General features: G+C 34.8%; 1 protein-coding gene across 2 annotated transcripts; it reads left to right on the forward strand.

Annotated features, from left to right (window-relative positions):
- Positions 1-2,649: 2,649 nt before the first annotated feature.
- On the forward strand, positions 2,650-18,865 carry LOC125254822 (chitin synthase chs-1-like). Of its 2 annotated transcripts, XM_048169652.1 has the most exons (19): positions 2,650-2,785; positions 3,065-3,200; positions 3,321-3,509; positions 3,608-4,593; positions 5,818-5,907; positions 5,986-6,144; positions 6,231-6,405; positions 6,478-6,579; positions 6,669-6,810; positions 12,902-13,102; positions 13,189-13,473; positions 13,599-13,778; positions 14,883-15,270; positions 15,419-15,450; positions 15,547-15,611; positions 17,489-17,599; positions 17,715-17,932; positions 18,114-18,186; positions 18,273-18,865. In XM_048169652.1, the coding sequence occupies exons 1-19, from the start codon at positions 2,757-2,759 to the stop codon at positions 18,390-18,392; spliced, it is 3,681 nt and encodes a 1,226-aa protein (XP_048025609.1). In that variant the 5' UTR covers positions 2,650-2,756; the 3' UTR covers positions 18,393-18,865. The 2 variants fall into 2 exon arrangements, with proteins under 2 accessions (XP_048025609.1, XP_048025610.1); XM_048169653.1 differs by lacking the exons at positions 2,650-2,785; positions 3,065-3,200 and having other exon boundaries at positions 3,379-3,509; positions 4,347-4,593.
- Positions 18,866-19,103: the final 238 nt, after the last annotated feature.

Consider the following 19,103-nt stretch of genomic DNA (forward strand, 5'->3'; position numbering starts at 1 on the left):
GACAGACAGGGCTTCAACTCCTCTTGTGGAGTTGGACAGAGCAGTGAAAAAGATGCAACAGGGAAAGACCATATGTCAGGTGGCAAGGGAGATGAAGACCTGCAGGATGATCTTGAAAAGGTTCATGGAGAAGTAAAAGATAGGAGAAGTAACAAAGATGGGGTATAAGAGAACAGGACTTGTCAACCAAGTTGAGTTTGCACTGTGTTATTAAAGAGAAGTTTTATTCAGTTTTAAAGTGGCTTAAGTCACAATAGGATGTTTAGAAATTAGCCTAGTCACTTTACACCTCATTCCAAATTATTATGCAAGAGACATATCAGTAAGATTTCAGTAGAATAAACATTCAGATTTTAGTTTTTTTAAGAAAATGTTTGTTTGTTTGTTTGTTTATTTATCCATGTCTTTTTAGATAACTGGTATCAATCTCAGACAAAATAATTTGCCAGGTCTGTGGAAACCCTACTTAGAGGTTGTTCCACATTATTAAGCAAGTCACAGTTCTCATGAAAGAAAGATCTTTCTGAAGATGAAAATACCTGTCTGTGCTCAACACTGGCTTTTTATAGCTGCCTTTTTAATGCAATTTTTTTGTTTTGACAAGAATTTTCATTAATAAGCCTTGACTGAGTTCTGTGCTCTAAATAACTCACAAATCTTATGATAATTTGATAATCTCCATTCAGTTTTCACACAATATTAGTTGTTTTCATGCCTTTTGCACAACATTGCACTATTTCATGCTTTTCATCTTCAGAAAGATCTTTCTTCCTCCACATATTGCATGAGGATCTTGCTTAATAATGTGGAACAACCTCTAAGTAGGGTTTCCACAGACCTGGCAAATTATTTTGTCTGAGATTGATACCAGTTATCTAAAAAGGACATGGATAAATAAACAAACAAACAAACAAACAAACATTTTCTTAGAAAAACTAAAATCTGAATGATTATTCTACTGAAAATCTTACTGATATGTCACTTGCATAATAATTTGGAATGCGGTGTATTCTTATGTTGCATAATTGACAGCAGCGTTCTATGTATGTCAACAGGCATCTGTTGCCAAAGCCTTTTTGCCTGAAATGATTCACAAATATCATATTTTGTGTATTTAAGTTTTTTGTGTTTTCCCAAAAACTACAAAATATGACTTATTCCAACAGTTTAATAGGGTGACAATATCTAAATAAACCTTAAATGAGTAATTTTGTATTGAATTTTTCTTGCTTTCATATAGCATTACAGTTCATAACATTAAAATGTTCTGTTTTACTTCAGAAATGACTGGCACAATTTACCTCAACATATTCTCCACAAAGGCACAACTTCCCCCACACCAGGGGCAAGTTGTGCCACGAGACTACTTTTTTTCCCAAAAGCTATATTTCTGAAACAATTTTAGATCCAAAGTTATTGTTCTCAGGGATGCATCACATCCTGAAATATATTTACATTCTTAAGTTGAGGCATTACTGCCATGGCCTCACTTTAAAGTCACTTTGAGTAAAAACTGGCACAACTCACCCCACTTTCCCCTACAAAGGAGGTGCAGAGAAGTTGCGTAAGAGAAAAAACAGGCTCTTCAGGCAGACGCTGCCAAATGTGTCAAATTGACGCAAATGTTTTCGGCAGTAGCAGGACCATTCACCAGCTCCCGTGGCTGATGAAAGTGGTGGTGGTGTCGGCGGCAGTGGCATTTTAACAGTGTTATTTTTGTTTTTTATGGTTTTTGGTCCCACTCCATCCCTGATGGTATTCTTACTGTTTTTTTTTTTTGTTGTTTTTTGTTATATTTTTATTTTAAAAAAATAAACCAATTAAGGAACATAATTAACATTGCTTTATATTCTGAAATGTAAAGTAATTTCTATAGCAATAGAAAAAGCAATGTTTGAACAAAATGAATATAAAACATCTATTTGTAAATGTAGCGTGCAGGTATTTTTTGTGTTTTATAGACATAAGATACAATAAGAACAAGAACAAAGAAACAAAGTACAAACAAATGGTCAAATAAATACAATAAATATACAATAAAACAAAGGTACAAATGAAATAAAGTGCTTTAATTTCTTGAAGGTCTACCTACTGTTCAGGTAAGTAATTAAATTATAGCTAGATTAATGCTTATTAAAGCTAAAGCTATTCATTCAAGAATAGTGAGTAATTTTCTCTTTGGCTTTTGTTTGATTCACACATTAAATGTGCAATTGTCATCATTGAAGTAATGATAGACGGGGCAACTTTTGAGCAATGTTTCCGAGAGTATTTAAGTGAATACTTTCCAAGCCGGTCATTTTAACACATTTTTGTGTATAATTTAAACTGGCTCAGTCCGGTAGTCATAGTCAATGGCTGGCATGATAGAGTTTGCAAGATGTATGTCTATATAGAAGTAATAAATAGTGGGCTTTGTGCATTTTATTAATTTCTCTAGACAGCAAAACTGGTAAAGTCAGAGCTAATCAATACTGCTGTCTTTCATAATTTAGCCTGTTTTATATCAAGTTTACCATCCCAATCTGGTAGTCACTTAAAATATTTGAGAAACCTCTTTTCGTCATCAAAGGGAGTGGCAAATTAAACTGAATTTGGACAGGTAGATGATTTCTTTGTAAGATAAACATAGAAGCCACAGCATAGAAACCGTGTCGAATAATAGCGTAGTGCTCCCTCCCATCTGGTTATAAAGCTCTGCTCTGTTTTACGGATGATTAAGCAAAGGTTTGATTTGCTGCTCTGCAAACATCACTATGGAAAAGCAGCAGAGACATGAATTCAGGTAATCATTTTTTTCATTTATCAAACTTTTATTAAATAATTAAAATTTAGATTTACACAAACACTTAATAATGCAGCTAAATGTTTATTTTCACATTATACTTGTTTATATTCTAATATATTGTGTATAAAAAAATCAAATTATTTTTCTACAGTCTCTCTAGCATGATAAATACCACAATTATAGTTATCATTGTATATCTTTTGTATATCTAAATTGCTCATTCAAGTGAACTTTCAGTTTTCCATTAAGCTATTCCCTTTTTTTCTTCCAAAACAGGCGATATTGGGATGCATGCAGAGAAGTGCCAATCATTCAAGATGAGCAGAAACCAAAGAAACGAGTGCAGTGTTTGAAATGGTTTTCGTGTGCCATTGTTGGCATACTTGTCTTTGTGCTTGCACTACTCAGTAAAGTGAGCTTCTTTCTTAATCATTGGCTAATCATTTTTGGATGATATGATAACATTTAACTTATCTATTGAATATAACACAAAAGGCTTGCTTAGACTGAATTTTTTTTTTTGTATTTACAGACATCTTTTATCTTATTGATAACATTTGGGAACAATCAAACCGAGATTATAAGTTCAGAAAAAAAGCCCACCGCCCTACTTGGCATTGGCTTCGTTCTGGTCGGGCCGAGCGTTCTGCTTCTGCTGAAAAGCACATGGAAGTTCATCTTCAAGAGTGCAGCCATGCCCTCTAAAAAAACTGTTTTATGGGTAAGCAGACAGAATTTTTGATGAACAGATGTATAGTAGCAGAGAAACTGATTGCTATGGCTGTAACCTTTCTGACTTTGATTTGACCTTTGCTCTAGGTCCTGTGTGTTGAGTTCCTGGTAGCATTGGGAGCTGCAATTCTAACAATAGTAGCCATGCCACACTTCGACATTATCACTAATGTGACGATCCTAAACAGTGTTAGCATCCTGTCAGCAGTGTTCCAGGTAGTCGCCGAGTGCCTCGCCAAAGAGAGGAAGCGGCTTATGATGCTCCCCGTTTGCTCCATTTTCTTCATCGTCCTAGGTTATGTGCTTTTTTCCGTTGGTTATCTTGTATTCGAAAGTTCCCCTAAGATAAAAATATCAATTGGCCTTGCCATCGTGGGGACCATCTGCGTTTCTGTGAACTGGTGGGAAAACTACAGCACGCTCTTCTCCGTTTCATCTCTAGAGGACATTTCCAAAGACATCGCTCAGTCCCGTAATGTAGTGTGCATCATCTCCAGTTTGGTGAGAATCCTGATTACTTCAGCTGTGGCTGGAGCTTACGTTCCTCTGTCAGGTCAGGACTGGAAATCGGTCAAACTCGTCTTCGAAACAGTTGTTATTTCATTGGTGGCGATTCAGATCGCATCCTCTGCCCTGTGCCACTGGTTTGTAGTTGTGGCTTGCAAGATGCACGCCCTGCACCGCTGCTTCGCCTTGCCCATATACCTGGCCTCGATCACGGCTTTGCCAGTGTTTTTTATTTCATTTGCAGTCAAACTCCCAGAGACTAATCAAACAAACATTCAGGCGATATCCAGTGACAAACTGTTGCTGTTGATGTTGACAGATGCTATGAAAACTCTACATGCCAGGAACATGGAGACAGGAGGACTGGCGTGTTTGATCTGCTCTGCTTTTAGCTGGTGGTTGGGACTCATGCTCAGTACATTTTACATCTGGTTCCTGAAGATCCATCGAATAGAAAGAACCCAAGATCTGTTTGTGCGACGCATGTATGAAGGAGCGTTTCTGGAACAGTCCATGTTGCTGAACACTCGTTTTGAAATCAGAAAGAGAATCAAGGAGAAACGGTGGTAAGTGTTTCTATTCTAAGTATTGTTGAATATATTGGTAATATATCAGCCAATATTAGATATTTTAAAATGATCTGTAACTATATTGAATATTTCATATTTTATTGCATATATTGCATTCTCTTTTTTTAAAATAATTCTCTTTTTTTTAAAAATAATATTATCTATTTATTGGTTATCAGCTCTAACATGAATATTTATTGTCTTACTGGTATCAGACAGATTTTTTATTACCGTTTTTTTAAATCAAAGCATTTTACATAGTAAATGTGTTCCCAGTAAAAATCACATATGAGATCTCTTTAAAGTGTTAGTTCACCCAAAAATGAAATTTCTGTCATTAATTACTCACCCTCATGTCATCCCAAACCCATAAGACCTTTGTTTGTCTTTGGAACACAAATTAAGATATTTTTGATGAAATCTGAGGGTATCTGATCCACACATAGGCAGCAACGACATTGCACCTTTTGAGGTACAGAAAGGTACTAAAGTCATCGTTAAACCCGTAAATGCGTCTACAGTGGTTCAACCTTTATATTATGAAGCGACGACACAAAAGTACAAAAGTATTCTTGTCACTTCATAATATTAAGGTTGAACCACTGAAGAAGCGTTTACAGTTTTAACGATGACTTTAGTACCTTTCTGGACCTCAAAAGGTGCAATGTCGTTGCTGCCTATGTGTGGATCAGATACCCTCAGATTTTATCACAAATATCTTATTTTGTGTTCCAAAGACAAATGAAGGTCTTACGGGTTTGGGACGACATGAGGGTGAGTACTTAATGACAAAAATTCATTTTTGGGTGAACTAACCCTTTAATGTAAAGACATCAGTGAGATTAAAAGGAGAACAAATGGAGATTTTGCTTAAATCTCCTTTTTCTCAGGTGTTATGTCTTACAAAAAGACTGTAATCTCACATGTATCCCCTTTATAGTTTTAAAATAGTTTCAGCATCTCAAATTGCGCTCACATTTACCAGAATAGCAAAGTTTGTAATAAAACTAAATTTCAGTATGAACTCAAACATGTCTCATCACATTCTTCCAAATCCAAATTATCTCATTTTACAGATTTATAATCGTACTGTGTGTCAATTGATTCACTTGTTTTTGATTTTACATATGAGACAAGGTTAACAATTAAATGACACATATCTGAGAGCAACCTCTAAGCAATTTAAATTTTCCATTGGATTTCTCAATATATCCTCCTCAGCGCAAAAGAAACCATCAGAGTGTTTCTGTGTGCAACGATGTGGCATGAGACCTATGATGAAATGATGAAGATAATCATCTCTATGTTCAGGTAAACATTGACTACACTTACTCAGCTAATAAAATCTCAATTGAACTGTAATTGCAATACTATTTCTTTTACTACCAGGCTCGATAAATACAGGCCCAAGACCGACAAACAAAGCGATGTCGCGTTTGAATTCCATATTTATTTTGATGACGCTTTCAAGGATGTTGATAATGGAAGGCAGCGGCATGCAAATGAATACGCTGAAATTCTTGTGGATGTAATTAAAGAAGTTTACACGTAAGAATCCTCCTTAGTTTTATCTGTTTATGTGCACTGAGAATTTATGTGCAAAAACTAATCTACTAAAATTTCACATGCATTAGCATTTTCAGTGAAGAGGATCCATGTATATTCAAGCAGATGCCACCACTACCATGGCAGAAGATCATAAACACCCCCTATGGAGGTCGGCTGGAATACACCCTCCCTAAAGGCAATGTGATGATGGTTCACCTCAAAGACAAGCAACTTATCCGTCACAAAAAAAGATGGTCTCAGGTGAGAGTCCTTAAATAAAGATGTAGTTAAATGTTTTGAATCCAGAACTTCTCTAATAATCTGTGTTTGCAGATAATGTACTTGTATTACATTCTTGGCTGGAGACTTAACAAAAAGTACTTCCAATATTTCGAAGCAGGAGAAGAACTGGAATCACTTAAGGAGAGACTGAAGGTTCGAAGCTTAACTTTAAACTTCACTACTAGTATTTCTACAGAATAATACAATGTCAGCCAGACTCTTAAAGTTTTTAATACTCTTAGAGAGACAAGGAGAACACGTATATCTTGACCCTGGATGGGGATACTGATTTCCAGCCGTCTGCAGTCATGCTATTAATTGACAGACTGAAACTCTACCCAGAGGTTGGGGCTGCTTGTGGCAGGATTCATCCAACAGGCACAGGTTGGATATATATTAAGTATAAACCATTATTGATTACTTTCTTTAAAAAATGCATTTCTTTTTTCATTGTATCTAAATGTCTAAAGTACAGATATACTCTACCGCTCAAAAGTTTCGGGTCAGTAAGGTTTTATTTTTTAAAAGAAATTAATTAGCAAGGGCACATTAATTTGATCAAAAGTGACAGCAAAGACATTTATAATGTTACAAAAGATTTCTATTTGAAGTAAAAGCTGTTATTTTTAAAAGAATCCTAAAAAAAAATGTATCACAGTTAAATTTATTTATTAAGCAGCAAAACTGTTTTCAGCACTTATAATAATAAGAAATGTTTCTTGAGCACCAAATCAGCATATTAGAATGATTTCTGAAGGATCATGTGACACTGAAGACTGGAGTAATGATGCTGAAAATTCAGTTTTGCTGTCACATAAACTACAATTACAAAATACATTAAAATAATAAATAAAAAACATTTATTTTAGTTTATTGGTAATAAGATTATTTAACATCTACCAAAAACTTTGAGTACACTACTATATGGACTATATTAAGATAATAGACATTGACTAAGCCACAAAATTCTAATATTACTGTCACTGTATTTTTGATCAAATAAAGGCAACCTTGGTGAGCATAAGAGACATCTATCAAAAAGATTTAAAAAATCTATCTTGACCCCAAATTTTGAACGATAGTATAATCTTCTAGAATGGTTTTCAAAGTATGAGGCAGAGGAAGTGTGAAGAATAATTAACCAGATAAAACTAATAAAAATAAATTAAATAATAAAAAATAATAATTTAAAGAGAATCAAAATAAAAAAATAATAAATTTAAAAAATGTAATTTAAAACAAAATTCAAACAGCGATGACGTGTTTTGTGGGTGGAGCCTACCTGGTGGTCTTGTTGTGCCTTTGGATGTCAGAAAAAGATGATCTTCATTTTCACAGAATACCGTCGTTGAAAAACGCCCTTTGAAGCTAAACGCAGACATCGAGAAGGAGGTCTCTGTGGAACAAAAAGGAGCGTTTCCCAATTTTGGGGTGTTGTAACGCGCAAGTGCGTACCTTGAGAGGGCGCAAATGAATGCCGTTTTTATTTTATTTTTTTACATAATTTTTTAATTAATTCTTAAAATCTCTCTGCATACACTCATGACATATTAAGAGAGCAAGAGACAATAAAAATAAATAAAGGTGTGCGTTTGTGTGTTGTCAAACGTGTGTATGTGCGTCCATGGGTGGGCGTGGGGATATGGGTGAAAAGAAATCTGATAGGCTAGTTTAGTTTCGTCGTTTTTTTCCACACATGAAACATGATGTTACAGATAGTTAATGTTTAAAAACAGGCTCAAAATGAGTAAACGCTCTCTAAAACAGCTAAATTCGACTGAAACATTTACAAAAAGGCCTAAAACTATAGGGATGGAGAAATGAAGCCTATTAAATCTTTGAAGCTTCTCTAAATGTTTCGGGAAAGGTTTATGGTTTCAAAGCGTCAAAGGTGTCGAAAACAGCGCCATCTTGTGGCAGGTAAAATGTACGGCACCCATAAACTTGAGTGCGCAATTCCGTTGTTTTATCCATTAAGCACAAACAAAAGCCTGACGACGCTAAATGTGTTTATTTCAATAATATAATTCACATATTAGAGTTTGATTAAATGGATCAACAAAAACAAAAATTAGGCCTCTAATAATAATAATACTAATGCATACGGAGTTGTTTGGGGCAAGTAAATTGTGCTGTTATTTTATTGTAAATACTGTTTATATGACAGAACATATGATGATGTAGTATAGGCTACAGGCTTGTATCTTTAAAATGTTTAGTAAATGGACTTGAACTTCCATATAGTAGTGATCTGGGTGAGTTCAAACATTCTGACACGCAAAGTGAAGTTTCACTTGACTAGAAAAAACGCGAGGATCGTTTCTCTGAAAACAATACCGACATTTCGGGACAAAGCTGCTCAGAGACAACGTTAAAAAACAAAACAAAACAAAAAAATCAAGAAGCATTAAGCACATCAGAGTGCAGTTACATGCATCAGATTTTCTAAGTGGGGAACATGAAAGAGACAGTCGATCACTCGATTTGTACAGCATTAGATCGTTCCCACCAACTCACTGATTGATTTAATCGGGTTTTTGCGGACAGCGGGGGGGGGGGTTCTGTGCGTACCCTGAGATAAAATCCTGCAGGCGCCCCTGGTAACGCGGGAATAGGTGTTTTTCAACCTCTTTACCTGATTTGCTCAAATCAAGTGGGAGATTTCTGGAAAAACAACAAGAGATATGTCTTGTATATGATTGTAAGTGTAAACTATTGTTGTAAACTATCAGTTGTTTATCGTTTCTTGTGCGTGAATATGCTTGCTAGACCGTTGTAAAAAGCTCCAGGTCAAGCATTCTACTTCCACTCACTTCTAGCAAAGTGTTATTCTATAGTCTTTGCTTCTAGCGATAACAAATACGTTACCCAATACTATACTAAGTTTTCTTTAAACTATAGGGTATATTATACTACAATACACACAGTTTACTGTAGTAAAAACTAAAGTATACTACAGCCTATAGTATTATAGTAAAATACTATAGTATTTTTTCACCTGTGCTACCCATGTCCAACCTCAAATGACGCCGATTGGCTAAGTTCAGACAAATGACGAAATGTGTAGAATAGACTACATAGCCATATTGTGACAAAATTACATCCTGTGTCATTATAATCGTCGTTTATGCAAAAAAAAAAAAAAGCCTAAAAAGTCTTAAAACTTGCATAAATCATATATTTCTATATCTAGGCAGGCACTCGGAAGTCAAGCATGCAGCAATATTTTATTTATTTATTTCTCATTATCTCGACATAAGTTGTTTCTCGTGATCTAAACATTAAAAAAGTAGTTGTGATCATGCGAAAACAAGAAAAAAAAAAAAATGAATTGCTTTTCAGGCCTCCGTACTTAAAAAAAAAAAAAAAACGTTGGATCGTTTTTAACGATCCAACCAAAAAGGTACGGAAGCCGGCATAGGCTTCCGTACCTTTTTGGTTGGATCGTTAAAAACACCCCTCCCAGTTAGAAAACACCCCAAAATTGGGAGACACCCCTCTTTTGTTCCGCAGAGACCTGTACTTGGGGGCAGACGTCTAGATTGCAATGGACAGACTGTGAAACCTGCGGAGATTAACGTTACCCTACTATTAAAGCATGAATTTGACGTAAACTATAGATCTACATAACATTCACATACGCAATTCATAGGGGGCATAATGTATTAGCCCTACATTTTCTAGCAATTGCTAGGAAAAAGAAAAGTCAATTTTGTGAAATATGAACTCGAAATCACCTGTTTTTATTCTTTTATTCCGTGGAGTCTTTCGTGAACTCTCACTTCTTGAATCTCGCGCCGTTTTTTTATTATTTGACAGATAAAATTACAGTTAACAGTTTTGTATATGATGCAAAAACTTGAGAAAATGAGATCCAGGCAGTAGATAAAGTTGATGAAAAATTATTTATTCATTACAATTAAATTTAGCCTCACACACAAACTTTAACCCATTTTAGCCCACCGGCAACTATAGTTGCCGCAGTGTATGGTTGTCATTTTCCTTTTGTAAGTTTTTTTTTAGATGTTTTCCATGTTTTATTTCTCAATGACATGCAAGAAAACATCCAAATAAAGGATTTCAAGAACAAAAAAAAGATATTCACTTCCTTCCTGTGACATGGGGGTGTCAACTTCCAAACCCTACTTCCAGGAAGCATATTGAAGGCAAACTCTCCCAAAGAAAAGTAATTTTCATGTTAATATTAAGAATTTTTTGTTGACATATATATATCTATGTAATCATGAGGGTCTCTAGAATCATCCAACAAATCTTACAAGAGATCTATAGTTTTTTGTATACTTAGTCAAAAGTCCAAGCGGCAACTATAGTTGCCGGTGGGCAAATGACTTGTAAGTACATATATCATGGGAAAATGGGGTATACTGTGTTTAATGGGTTAATAAATCAAGGTTATTGGTCTTGTTTAGTGCTTTTGCTTTCATAATATTTTATATTGTTATATATTATATATTGTTATTTGTTAATTAATTTATTTTTTAATTAATTTATTTTTTGTTTGTTTGTTATATGTGACCCTGGACTACAAAACCAGTCATAAGGGTCAATTTTTTGAAATTAAGATTTATACATCATCTGAAAGCTGAATATATATAAGCTTTTCATTGATGTATGGTTTGTTATGATATGACATTTGGCCGAGATACAACTATTTGAAAATCTGGAATCTGAAGGTGCAAAAAAAATCGAAATATTGAGAAAATTGCCTTGAAGTTGACCAAATGAAGTCCTTAACAATGTATATCCATTCACAAAAAGAATTTTTTATATATTTACAGTAGAAAATTTACAAAATATCTTAATTGAACATGATCTTTACTTAATATCCTAATGATTTTTGGGATTAAAGAAAAAAAAATCAATAATTTTGACCCATACAATGTATTGTTTGCTATTGCTACAAATATACCTGTGCAACTTATGACTGGGTTTGTGGTCCAGGGTCACATATGGATGTAATTTTTTACTATGAACAATGCAATTTAACATTTTAATTCACAATGCTCTGTTGGAGCAACTTAATGGCTGACTTTTTATCTGCACTATGTTCCACCACTTTAAAACAAACGGATTTGTTGTTTGTTGTGTTTTCATATTCAAGAGATTATAAGTTAGATGCAGCTTTTTTGGGTTCACATAGCATGTTCTTTGACTTTGATTGATCTGTTGATCTGTTGAAAGCAGTTTTTTTTTTTAGTTAGATGCATAAATTTTATCCTCCTATTCAAATTTTACATTGAGGGTTGCATATTTGCCCACCGGCAACTATAGTTGCCGCACATTCAAACACGTTTTTTAAGAAGAAAAACAAAAACCTGGGGAAAATAAATGCAGAACATGTTCACATAGGACACTATTAACAGGACTATATGCATGAAATCATTCAGAAAAATTTGGGCACAAATGGGTTAATCGATAATGAAAAGACTTAATAACACTAAAAGGTAAAATAACCATCATAAAGCATTAGTCAATAGTTAATAGTAAAATTTAGAGTATTGTAAAATTTAGAGTATTGTATAATCCAGAGTATTGTATCTAATAGATGAAGATCAAAAAAAAAAAAAAAAAAACATTATACATTTGCAGATGAGAGAGAGAAGCAGAAGACAAGGAGAGCAAAGGAGGGAAAAAGCTGAATTATCAATGACTCGGTCAGCTTTATACCATGAGCATATAGGGAAATTTACATCCCACTCAAATTGATGTTTTTGTTCTAAAAGAAAAGGTTAATTTCACCCATTACGTCATCTACTGGTCCAGTGTCAAAAATTGTTGTTTTTATCCCCTATAGGGAATTTTGCAAATCTTACCCTTTTAAATGTCATCAGGAAAAATAACAGACATATTTTGATCAGATTCAAATGAGCAATAATTCTGAAAAACACCACTTCTGCCATATTTGGCAGTCGTACAATGTCTTACCACAAACGTGTCAGCGTGACCTGTCACACTAGAACACTTGAAGAACAATTGAACATAGAAATCATACTCTTAAATATAAAATAACCATAAGGGTACAATCACCAGTGAATACTTGAAAATATGATAAGAATTAATCTATAAAGTATGAGTACATAAATATATGAAAGCAAAAGTCATAAGCCATAAATGATTAAAAATAAATATTAATAAAAGTGCATGAATATGAATATTGACCATTTCGGATCCATCAGTATATTTTTGTTGTTTACATCAAAAAACATTTATCCAATTACACTGTGCAGAAAATGTATCTGTCCTTTGGTAGAACTAGTCAAATTAGATAAATTCCAGTATAGACATGCACTCATCTTTGAAAACTATGGAAAACATTAAATATGGTACAATATTTAACCATTTCGCTGCTTGATGCCTTTGAGATCCATTCATCTAGTCTAAAGAAAAATGCACTTGTGACTACTTGTAGTATAGATTATAAAGGCTATAAACTGACAGATAACTATGCTTGAAGGGCCCATGGTGTGGTATCAGAAGTTTGAATATGCAGTAGGCCACTGGCTGCAAAAGACTGCGGAGCACGTGTTCGGCTGTGTACTGTGCAGCCCTGGATGTTTCAGTCTTTTCAGAGGAGCCGCACTCATGGACGACAACGTCATGAAGAGGTACACAACTAAAGCAACTGAAGCCAGCCACTACGTCCAGTATGATCAAGGTAATGTCTTGAAACTAACCACATAACAAATAATATCAATTCAGCCTAGACTAAATTAATTCACCCTCCTTTTGGTGTAATGTCAGGTGAGGACCGCTGGTTGTGCACTCTGCTGCTGCAGCAGGGGTGGAGGGTTGAGTATAACGCAGCGTCTGATGCCTACACCAATGCGCCACAGGACTTTAAAGAGTTCTACAACCAGCGCAGACGCTGGGGACCTTCTACCATGGCCAACACCATCGATCTCTTGGGCTCAGGAGGACTGACCTCTCAGAAGAACAGCTCTATCTCAAAACTATACATCTTGTACCAGATTATCAGCATGGCAGCTTCCATCTTGGGCCCTGCCAATATCTGTCTAATGATATCAGGTAAGGTTTTCCATAGAAAAATCGTCAATAATTAAAGCGCGTTAGAGTCATTATGCTGTTTTAGAAATGTTTCTCCAATAACATTTGTCCAATATTTCTATTTAAGTGCTTTCTTTTTCTTGCAGGAAGCTTTGTGTTCATTTTTGAAGTGAATGAAAATACAGCTCTTGCTTTGGCCATAGTGCCACCTACTGTCTATCTCATCTTATGCTTCAAACTGAAATCTGATATGCAGATTAAAATTGCAGCAATTATGAGTGTGCTCTATGCATTTCTCATGGCGGGAACAATTCTCTCCATCATAGGTAAGTGTCTTTTTCATGTTTAAAACACAATGTAGAACTTTTTTGTTGTTGTTGTTATTTAAAGAACCCATTCTTTTCAGTGTTGACATACACTACCAATCAAAAGGTCAATAAGATTTTTTGTTAAATAAATGCAGATTTTTATTCTGCAAGGATGCATTAAACTAATAAACAATTACAGTTAATACTTTTACACATTGTTACAAAATAATTCTATTTCAAATAAATGTTGTTCATCAAAGAATCTTGAAAAATATATCACGGCAAAAATATTAACTTTTCAATTCAATAGTAATAATGATAAGTGTTTCTTAAAGCACAAAATTTGCACATTAGCAAATTAGACTGGAGTAATGGCTGCTGAAAATTCAGCTTTGCCATCACGAGAATAAAGTATATTTTAAAATATATTAAAATAGAATACAGTCCTTTTAAACTGTAATAATATTCCAGAATATTACCGTTTTTACTGTATTTTTGATCAAATAAATGTAGCCTTGGTCAGCATAAGAGACTTCTTTCAAAAACCTTTGGTAGTGTATGTTTTAGTCCATCAATATTTTCAGACTGCACATTTTAAATGCATATCTGCTAAAAGATAGAGGTACTATCTATTCTGGAATCAAAGACAGCGACTAAAAGCTACAAAACTCTAATTTTGAATTCATGAGGTCTCTAAATATTCATGTCAAAAGGGCAAACATGTAAAGTTAGGGTGACCATATGCGCCATTCTCCCAGGACGCGTCCTGTCCAGGATTTTTAAGTTGCATAAAATGTCCCAGTTTTGCTTTTGTTTTCATATTTGCAGAAGGTAACGACTGAAAAATAATTTGACCAGTAGCATGCATTATACATAATCAACCGACATCCGTGTAGAAATCGCGTTCCTAAATAGCGTTCCGGGGGCACATCGATATGACCACTTTCACAATTAAAGAGGCAAGGGCTCAAGCCATTTTAGACATTTGAAATCCTGGACAGGACGCGTCCTGGGAAATGGGCAATGGTCACCCTATGTAAAGTAGCTCAATGTTTTGATGGGTAACAAATGCATCTCAATCTATAGGCCTAATACTTTCTTTCTTCATCTCAACTCTCATAGGTGATTTAGTGAAGCAAAAAACTTTTCTGACCCCTAGTGGTCTGTTTCTCATCGGCATGGTGGGGTTGTACATCATCACGGCAGGTTTACACCCTCAGGAGTTCTCACTGGTCATCTATGGTTTGTTATATTTCCTCTGCGTTCCCAGCGGTTATTTACTCTTAGCCATTTACTCTATAGTCAACATGAACAATGTCACATGGGGCACTCGTGAAACCGGCAGTCAGGCTAAGAGTACTGCAGTCGATACCATCAAGAAGAAGGTCATGAATGCCATATGTTGCAAATGCCCATGCTTGGAATCTGAAGAAGATTCGAGCCAGGAGATACTACCAGCAGAAACCATAACAAAAACTGAAAAGACACATATTCCTTTGGAAACACAAAGGTAAAAAAAAATACACATTTAAAAAAAATAAAATTTTTAACTATATATATAGATATGAAAAAATAAAATTATCAAGGAATTACTTTGAGATTACAATGGATGTTTTTAATACTACTATTACTACTAATAGTGTATTTTCACAATGTAGGGCACACGAGCTCCCACTCCATCCTCATCAAAGTAAGTATGACTTCCATACTTAATATCCTAATATTCTAGCTGTTGACTTATTGAATTAGACTACCATTAAAACTATTATATATTTAATTCCAAAAGCTTGGATTGAACATCTGCAGATGAAATCTTACGACTTTCCCTTGCATGAATCTGCACTTCCAATGGTAAGAAAAATTGGAAGAAATATTATTATATATATTTACAAACCCGATTCCAAAAAAGTTGGGACACTGTACAAATTGTGATTAAAAACAGAATGCAATGATGTGGAAGTTTCAAATTTCAATATTTTATTCAGAATACAACATAGATGACATATCAAATGTTTAAACTGAGAAAATGTATAATTTTAAGGGAAAAATAAGTTGATTTTAAATTTCATGGCATCAACACATCTCAAAAAAGTTGGGACAAGGCCATGTTTACCACTGTGTGGCATCCCCTCTTCTTTTTATAACAGTCTGCAAATGTCTGGCGACTGAGGAGACAAGTTGCTCAAGTTTAGGAATAGGAATGTTGTCCCATTCTTGTCTAATACAGGCTTCTAGTTGCTCAACTGTCTTAGGTCTTCTTTGTCGCATCTTCCTCTTTATGATGCGCCAAATGTTTTCTATGGGTGAAAGATCTGGACTGCAGGCTGGCCATTTCAGTACCCAGATCCTTCTTCTACGCAGCCATGATGTTGTAATTGATGCAGTATGTGGTCTGGCATTGTCATGTTGGAAAATGCAAGGTCTTCCCTGAAAGAGACGACGTCTGGATGGGAGCATGTGTTGTTCTAGAACTTGGATATACCTTTCAGCATTGATGGTGCCTTTCCAGATGTGTAAGCTGCCCATGCCACACGCACTCATGCAACTCCATACCATCAGAGATGCAGGCTTCTGAACTGAGCGCTGATAACAACTTGGGTTGTCCTTGTTCTCTTTAGTCCGGATTACATGGCATCCCAGATTTCCAAAAAGAACTTCAAATTTTGATTCGTCTGACCACAGAACAGTTTTCCACTTTGCCACAGTCCATTTTAAATGAGCCTTGGCCCAGAGAAAATGTCTGCGCTTCTGGATCATGTTTAGATATGGCTTCTTTTTTGACCTATAGAGTTTTAGCCAGCAACAGCGAATAGCATGGTGGATTGTGTTCACCGACAATGTTTTCTGGAAGTATTCCTGAGCCCATGTTGTGATTTCCATTACAGTAGCATTCCTGTATGTGATGCAGTGCCGTCTAAGGGCCCGAAGATCACGAGCATCCAGTATGGTTTTCCGGCCTTGACCCTTACGCACAGAGATTGTTCCAGATTCTCTGAATCTTTGGATGATATTATGCACCTGTAGTTGATGATAACTTCAAACTCTTTGCAATTTTTCTGTGAGAAACTCCTTTCTGATATTGCTCCACTATTTTTCGCCACAGTATTGGGGGAATTGGTGATCCTCTGCCCATCTTGACTTCTGAGAGACACTGCCACTCTGAGAGGCTCTTTTTATACCCAATTCATGTTGCCAATTGACCTAATAAGTTGCAAATTGGTCCTCCAGCTGTTCCTTATATGTACATTTAACTTTTCCGGCCTCTTATTGCTACCTGTCCCAACTTTTTTGGAATGTGTAGCTCTCATGAAATCCAAAATGAGCCACTATTTGGCATGACATTTCAAAATGTCTCACCTTCAACATTTGATATGTTATCTATATTCTATTGTGAATAAAATATAAGTTTATGAGATTTGTAAATTATTGCATTCCTTTTTTATTCACAATTTGTACAGTGTCCCAACTTTTTTGGAATCGGGTTTGTATATATATATATATATATATATATTATATATATTTATTTTAGCAAAAAAAATTGTATTCTGCTATTATACAAGGCTATATTTGAATAGCTTTCGATGGAGAAACATGCTTTTTGGAGCTTTTTTGTTTGTTTGGTTGGTTGGTTGGTTGTTGTTTTTAGGCCATGTTAATTGTGCCCTTGGTTGCTGCAGATATGTGAGTTGCATATACATAATTTAAATTTACCGTTTCACCACATGCAGGATGAAATCAATTTCTGGAGAGAATTGCTGAAAAAATATCTTGAACCTCTTAAAGAGAATAAAGAAGAACAGGAAAAAATTGCTAATGATCTGAGAGAACTTCGAAATAAAGTAAGACTCATAAGCTTGTCAAGATGCAAAAATGACTTTGCATCTGATTTCGTCTGTATGCTCTAGAACAGTAAAGTTTTGTCTCCATACTGTTTTGCTTTTCTCTTTCATACAGGTCACATTTGCCTTTTTCATCTGCAATGCACTTTGGCTAGTGGCAACTTTCTTCCTTCAGGCAATTGGTGACTCAATCTCCATAAAGATCCCAAAACTCTATCCCAATGGGACTTATGATGCAAACGAAGTGTTTTCCCTTGATCCAATTGCACTGATGTTTCTACTGAGCTTCACATTATTGCTGATTTTGCAATTTGTTGCAATGCTATACCACAGGTAAACAAGAACCAAATCTGATGGCGAAAATTGTCAGACCTTTTAGTTTTAATATTTCACTAAATCTTAAAGTGGAGATTATACAGTACATTATATATGTAAAACAGTCTAAAGTCTGAAGATAAATCATTCAGTTTTTATCCTATTTTTAGTAATGGTGTATTATGTTCTTTTGTTTCAGAATCTACACGTTAATCCATTTTGTGTCATATGCTGATACAGAAATTAAAGCTTGTAGAAAGCAGTCACATCAGGTGAGCCAATGGATCACACACTAAATTAGCATTTTAAATGTTTTTTTTTTTTATTATTATTATTAACGATGTCCACGTTTCAATAGGTTGCACAGATCCAGTACTCAAACTACCAGCATGAGACGGATGAGCCCGACACATCCTTATGCTTTCAGAACCCTTCTGTTTTGAGAAGAGCTGACTTCAGTATGACGATTTGTATTTAATTCTTAAGGTTTATCACCCTATAGATACTGAAATAGTATAAATAAAATGTTCTGAATTATTTATTGTATACACCTCAATATCTTGTTGTATAAAAAATGTCAATTAATGATTTTATTAATTACATGATATACCAATTAATAATCAGATTAATCAACCTGATCAGAATCAATCAGCAATCAATCACCTATATCAGACAGTATTTGCTAAGAAAAGCCATTATTTTTGCAGACTAACGCTTTAGATATTATGAACATTTCAAGAAGTGGCCTTTGAAGGCAATTGTTACATGTTAAATTGACAATCATAAAAATATTTTAAATGATTTCTTTGTACATATTTACTGTAGAGTGTATTTAAATATATAAAAATGATCTAGTCTCTTTTGAAATCATCTCTCATTGTGACTCCTTAAGTTTTGTTATTGAATAGAAGTTCAGTTTAATTGTTCATACTTGTATACTTGATGGAATTTTGTGCCACCTGTTGGAAATAACGAACGAATCTAATGAACTTTATGCTACAAATGGAGTTCATTAACTTATTGTCTTAGTTTTGTTTTGTTTTTTTTGGGAAAACTGCTTGAAAGAATTATTTTATGTGGGTTATGATAAATTGCTAAAAATATACTATTATACATTACACTATTATACAAAACACTTATAGATCACAGTGTTATTCCATTATCAACGTGACCCATGAAAGATGCATTT

The sequence above is a fragment of the Megalobrama amblycephala genome, linkage group LG19 (assembly GCF_018812025.1).
Source record: "Megalobrama amblycephala isolate DHTTF-2021 linkage group LG19, ASM1881202v1, whole genome shotgun sequence".
Lineage (NCBI taxonomy): Eukaryota > Metazoa > Chordata > Actinopteri > Cypriniformes > Xenocyprididae > Megalobrama > Megalobrama amblycephala.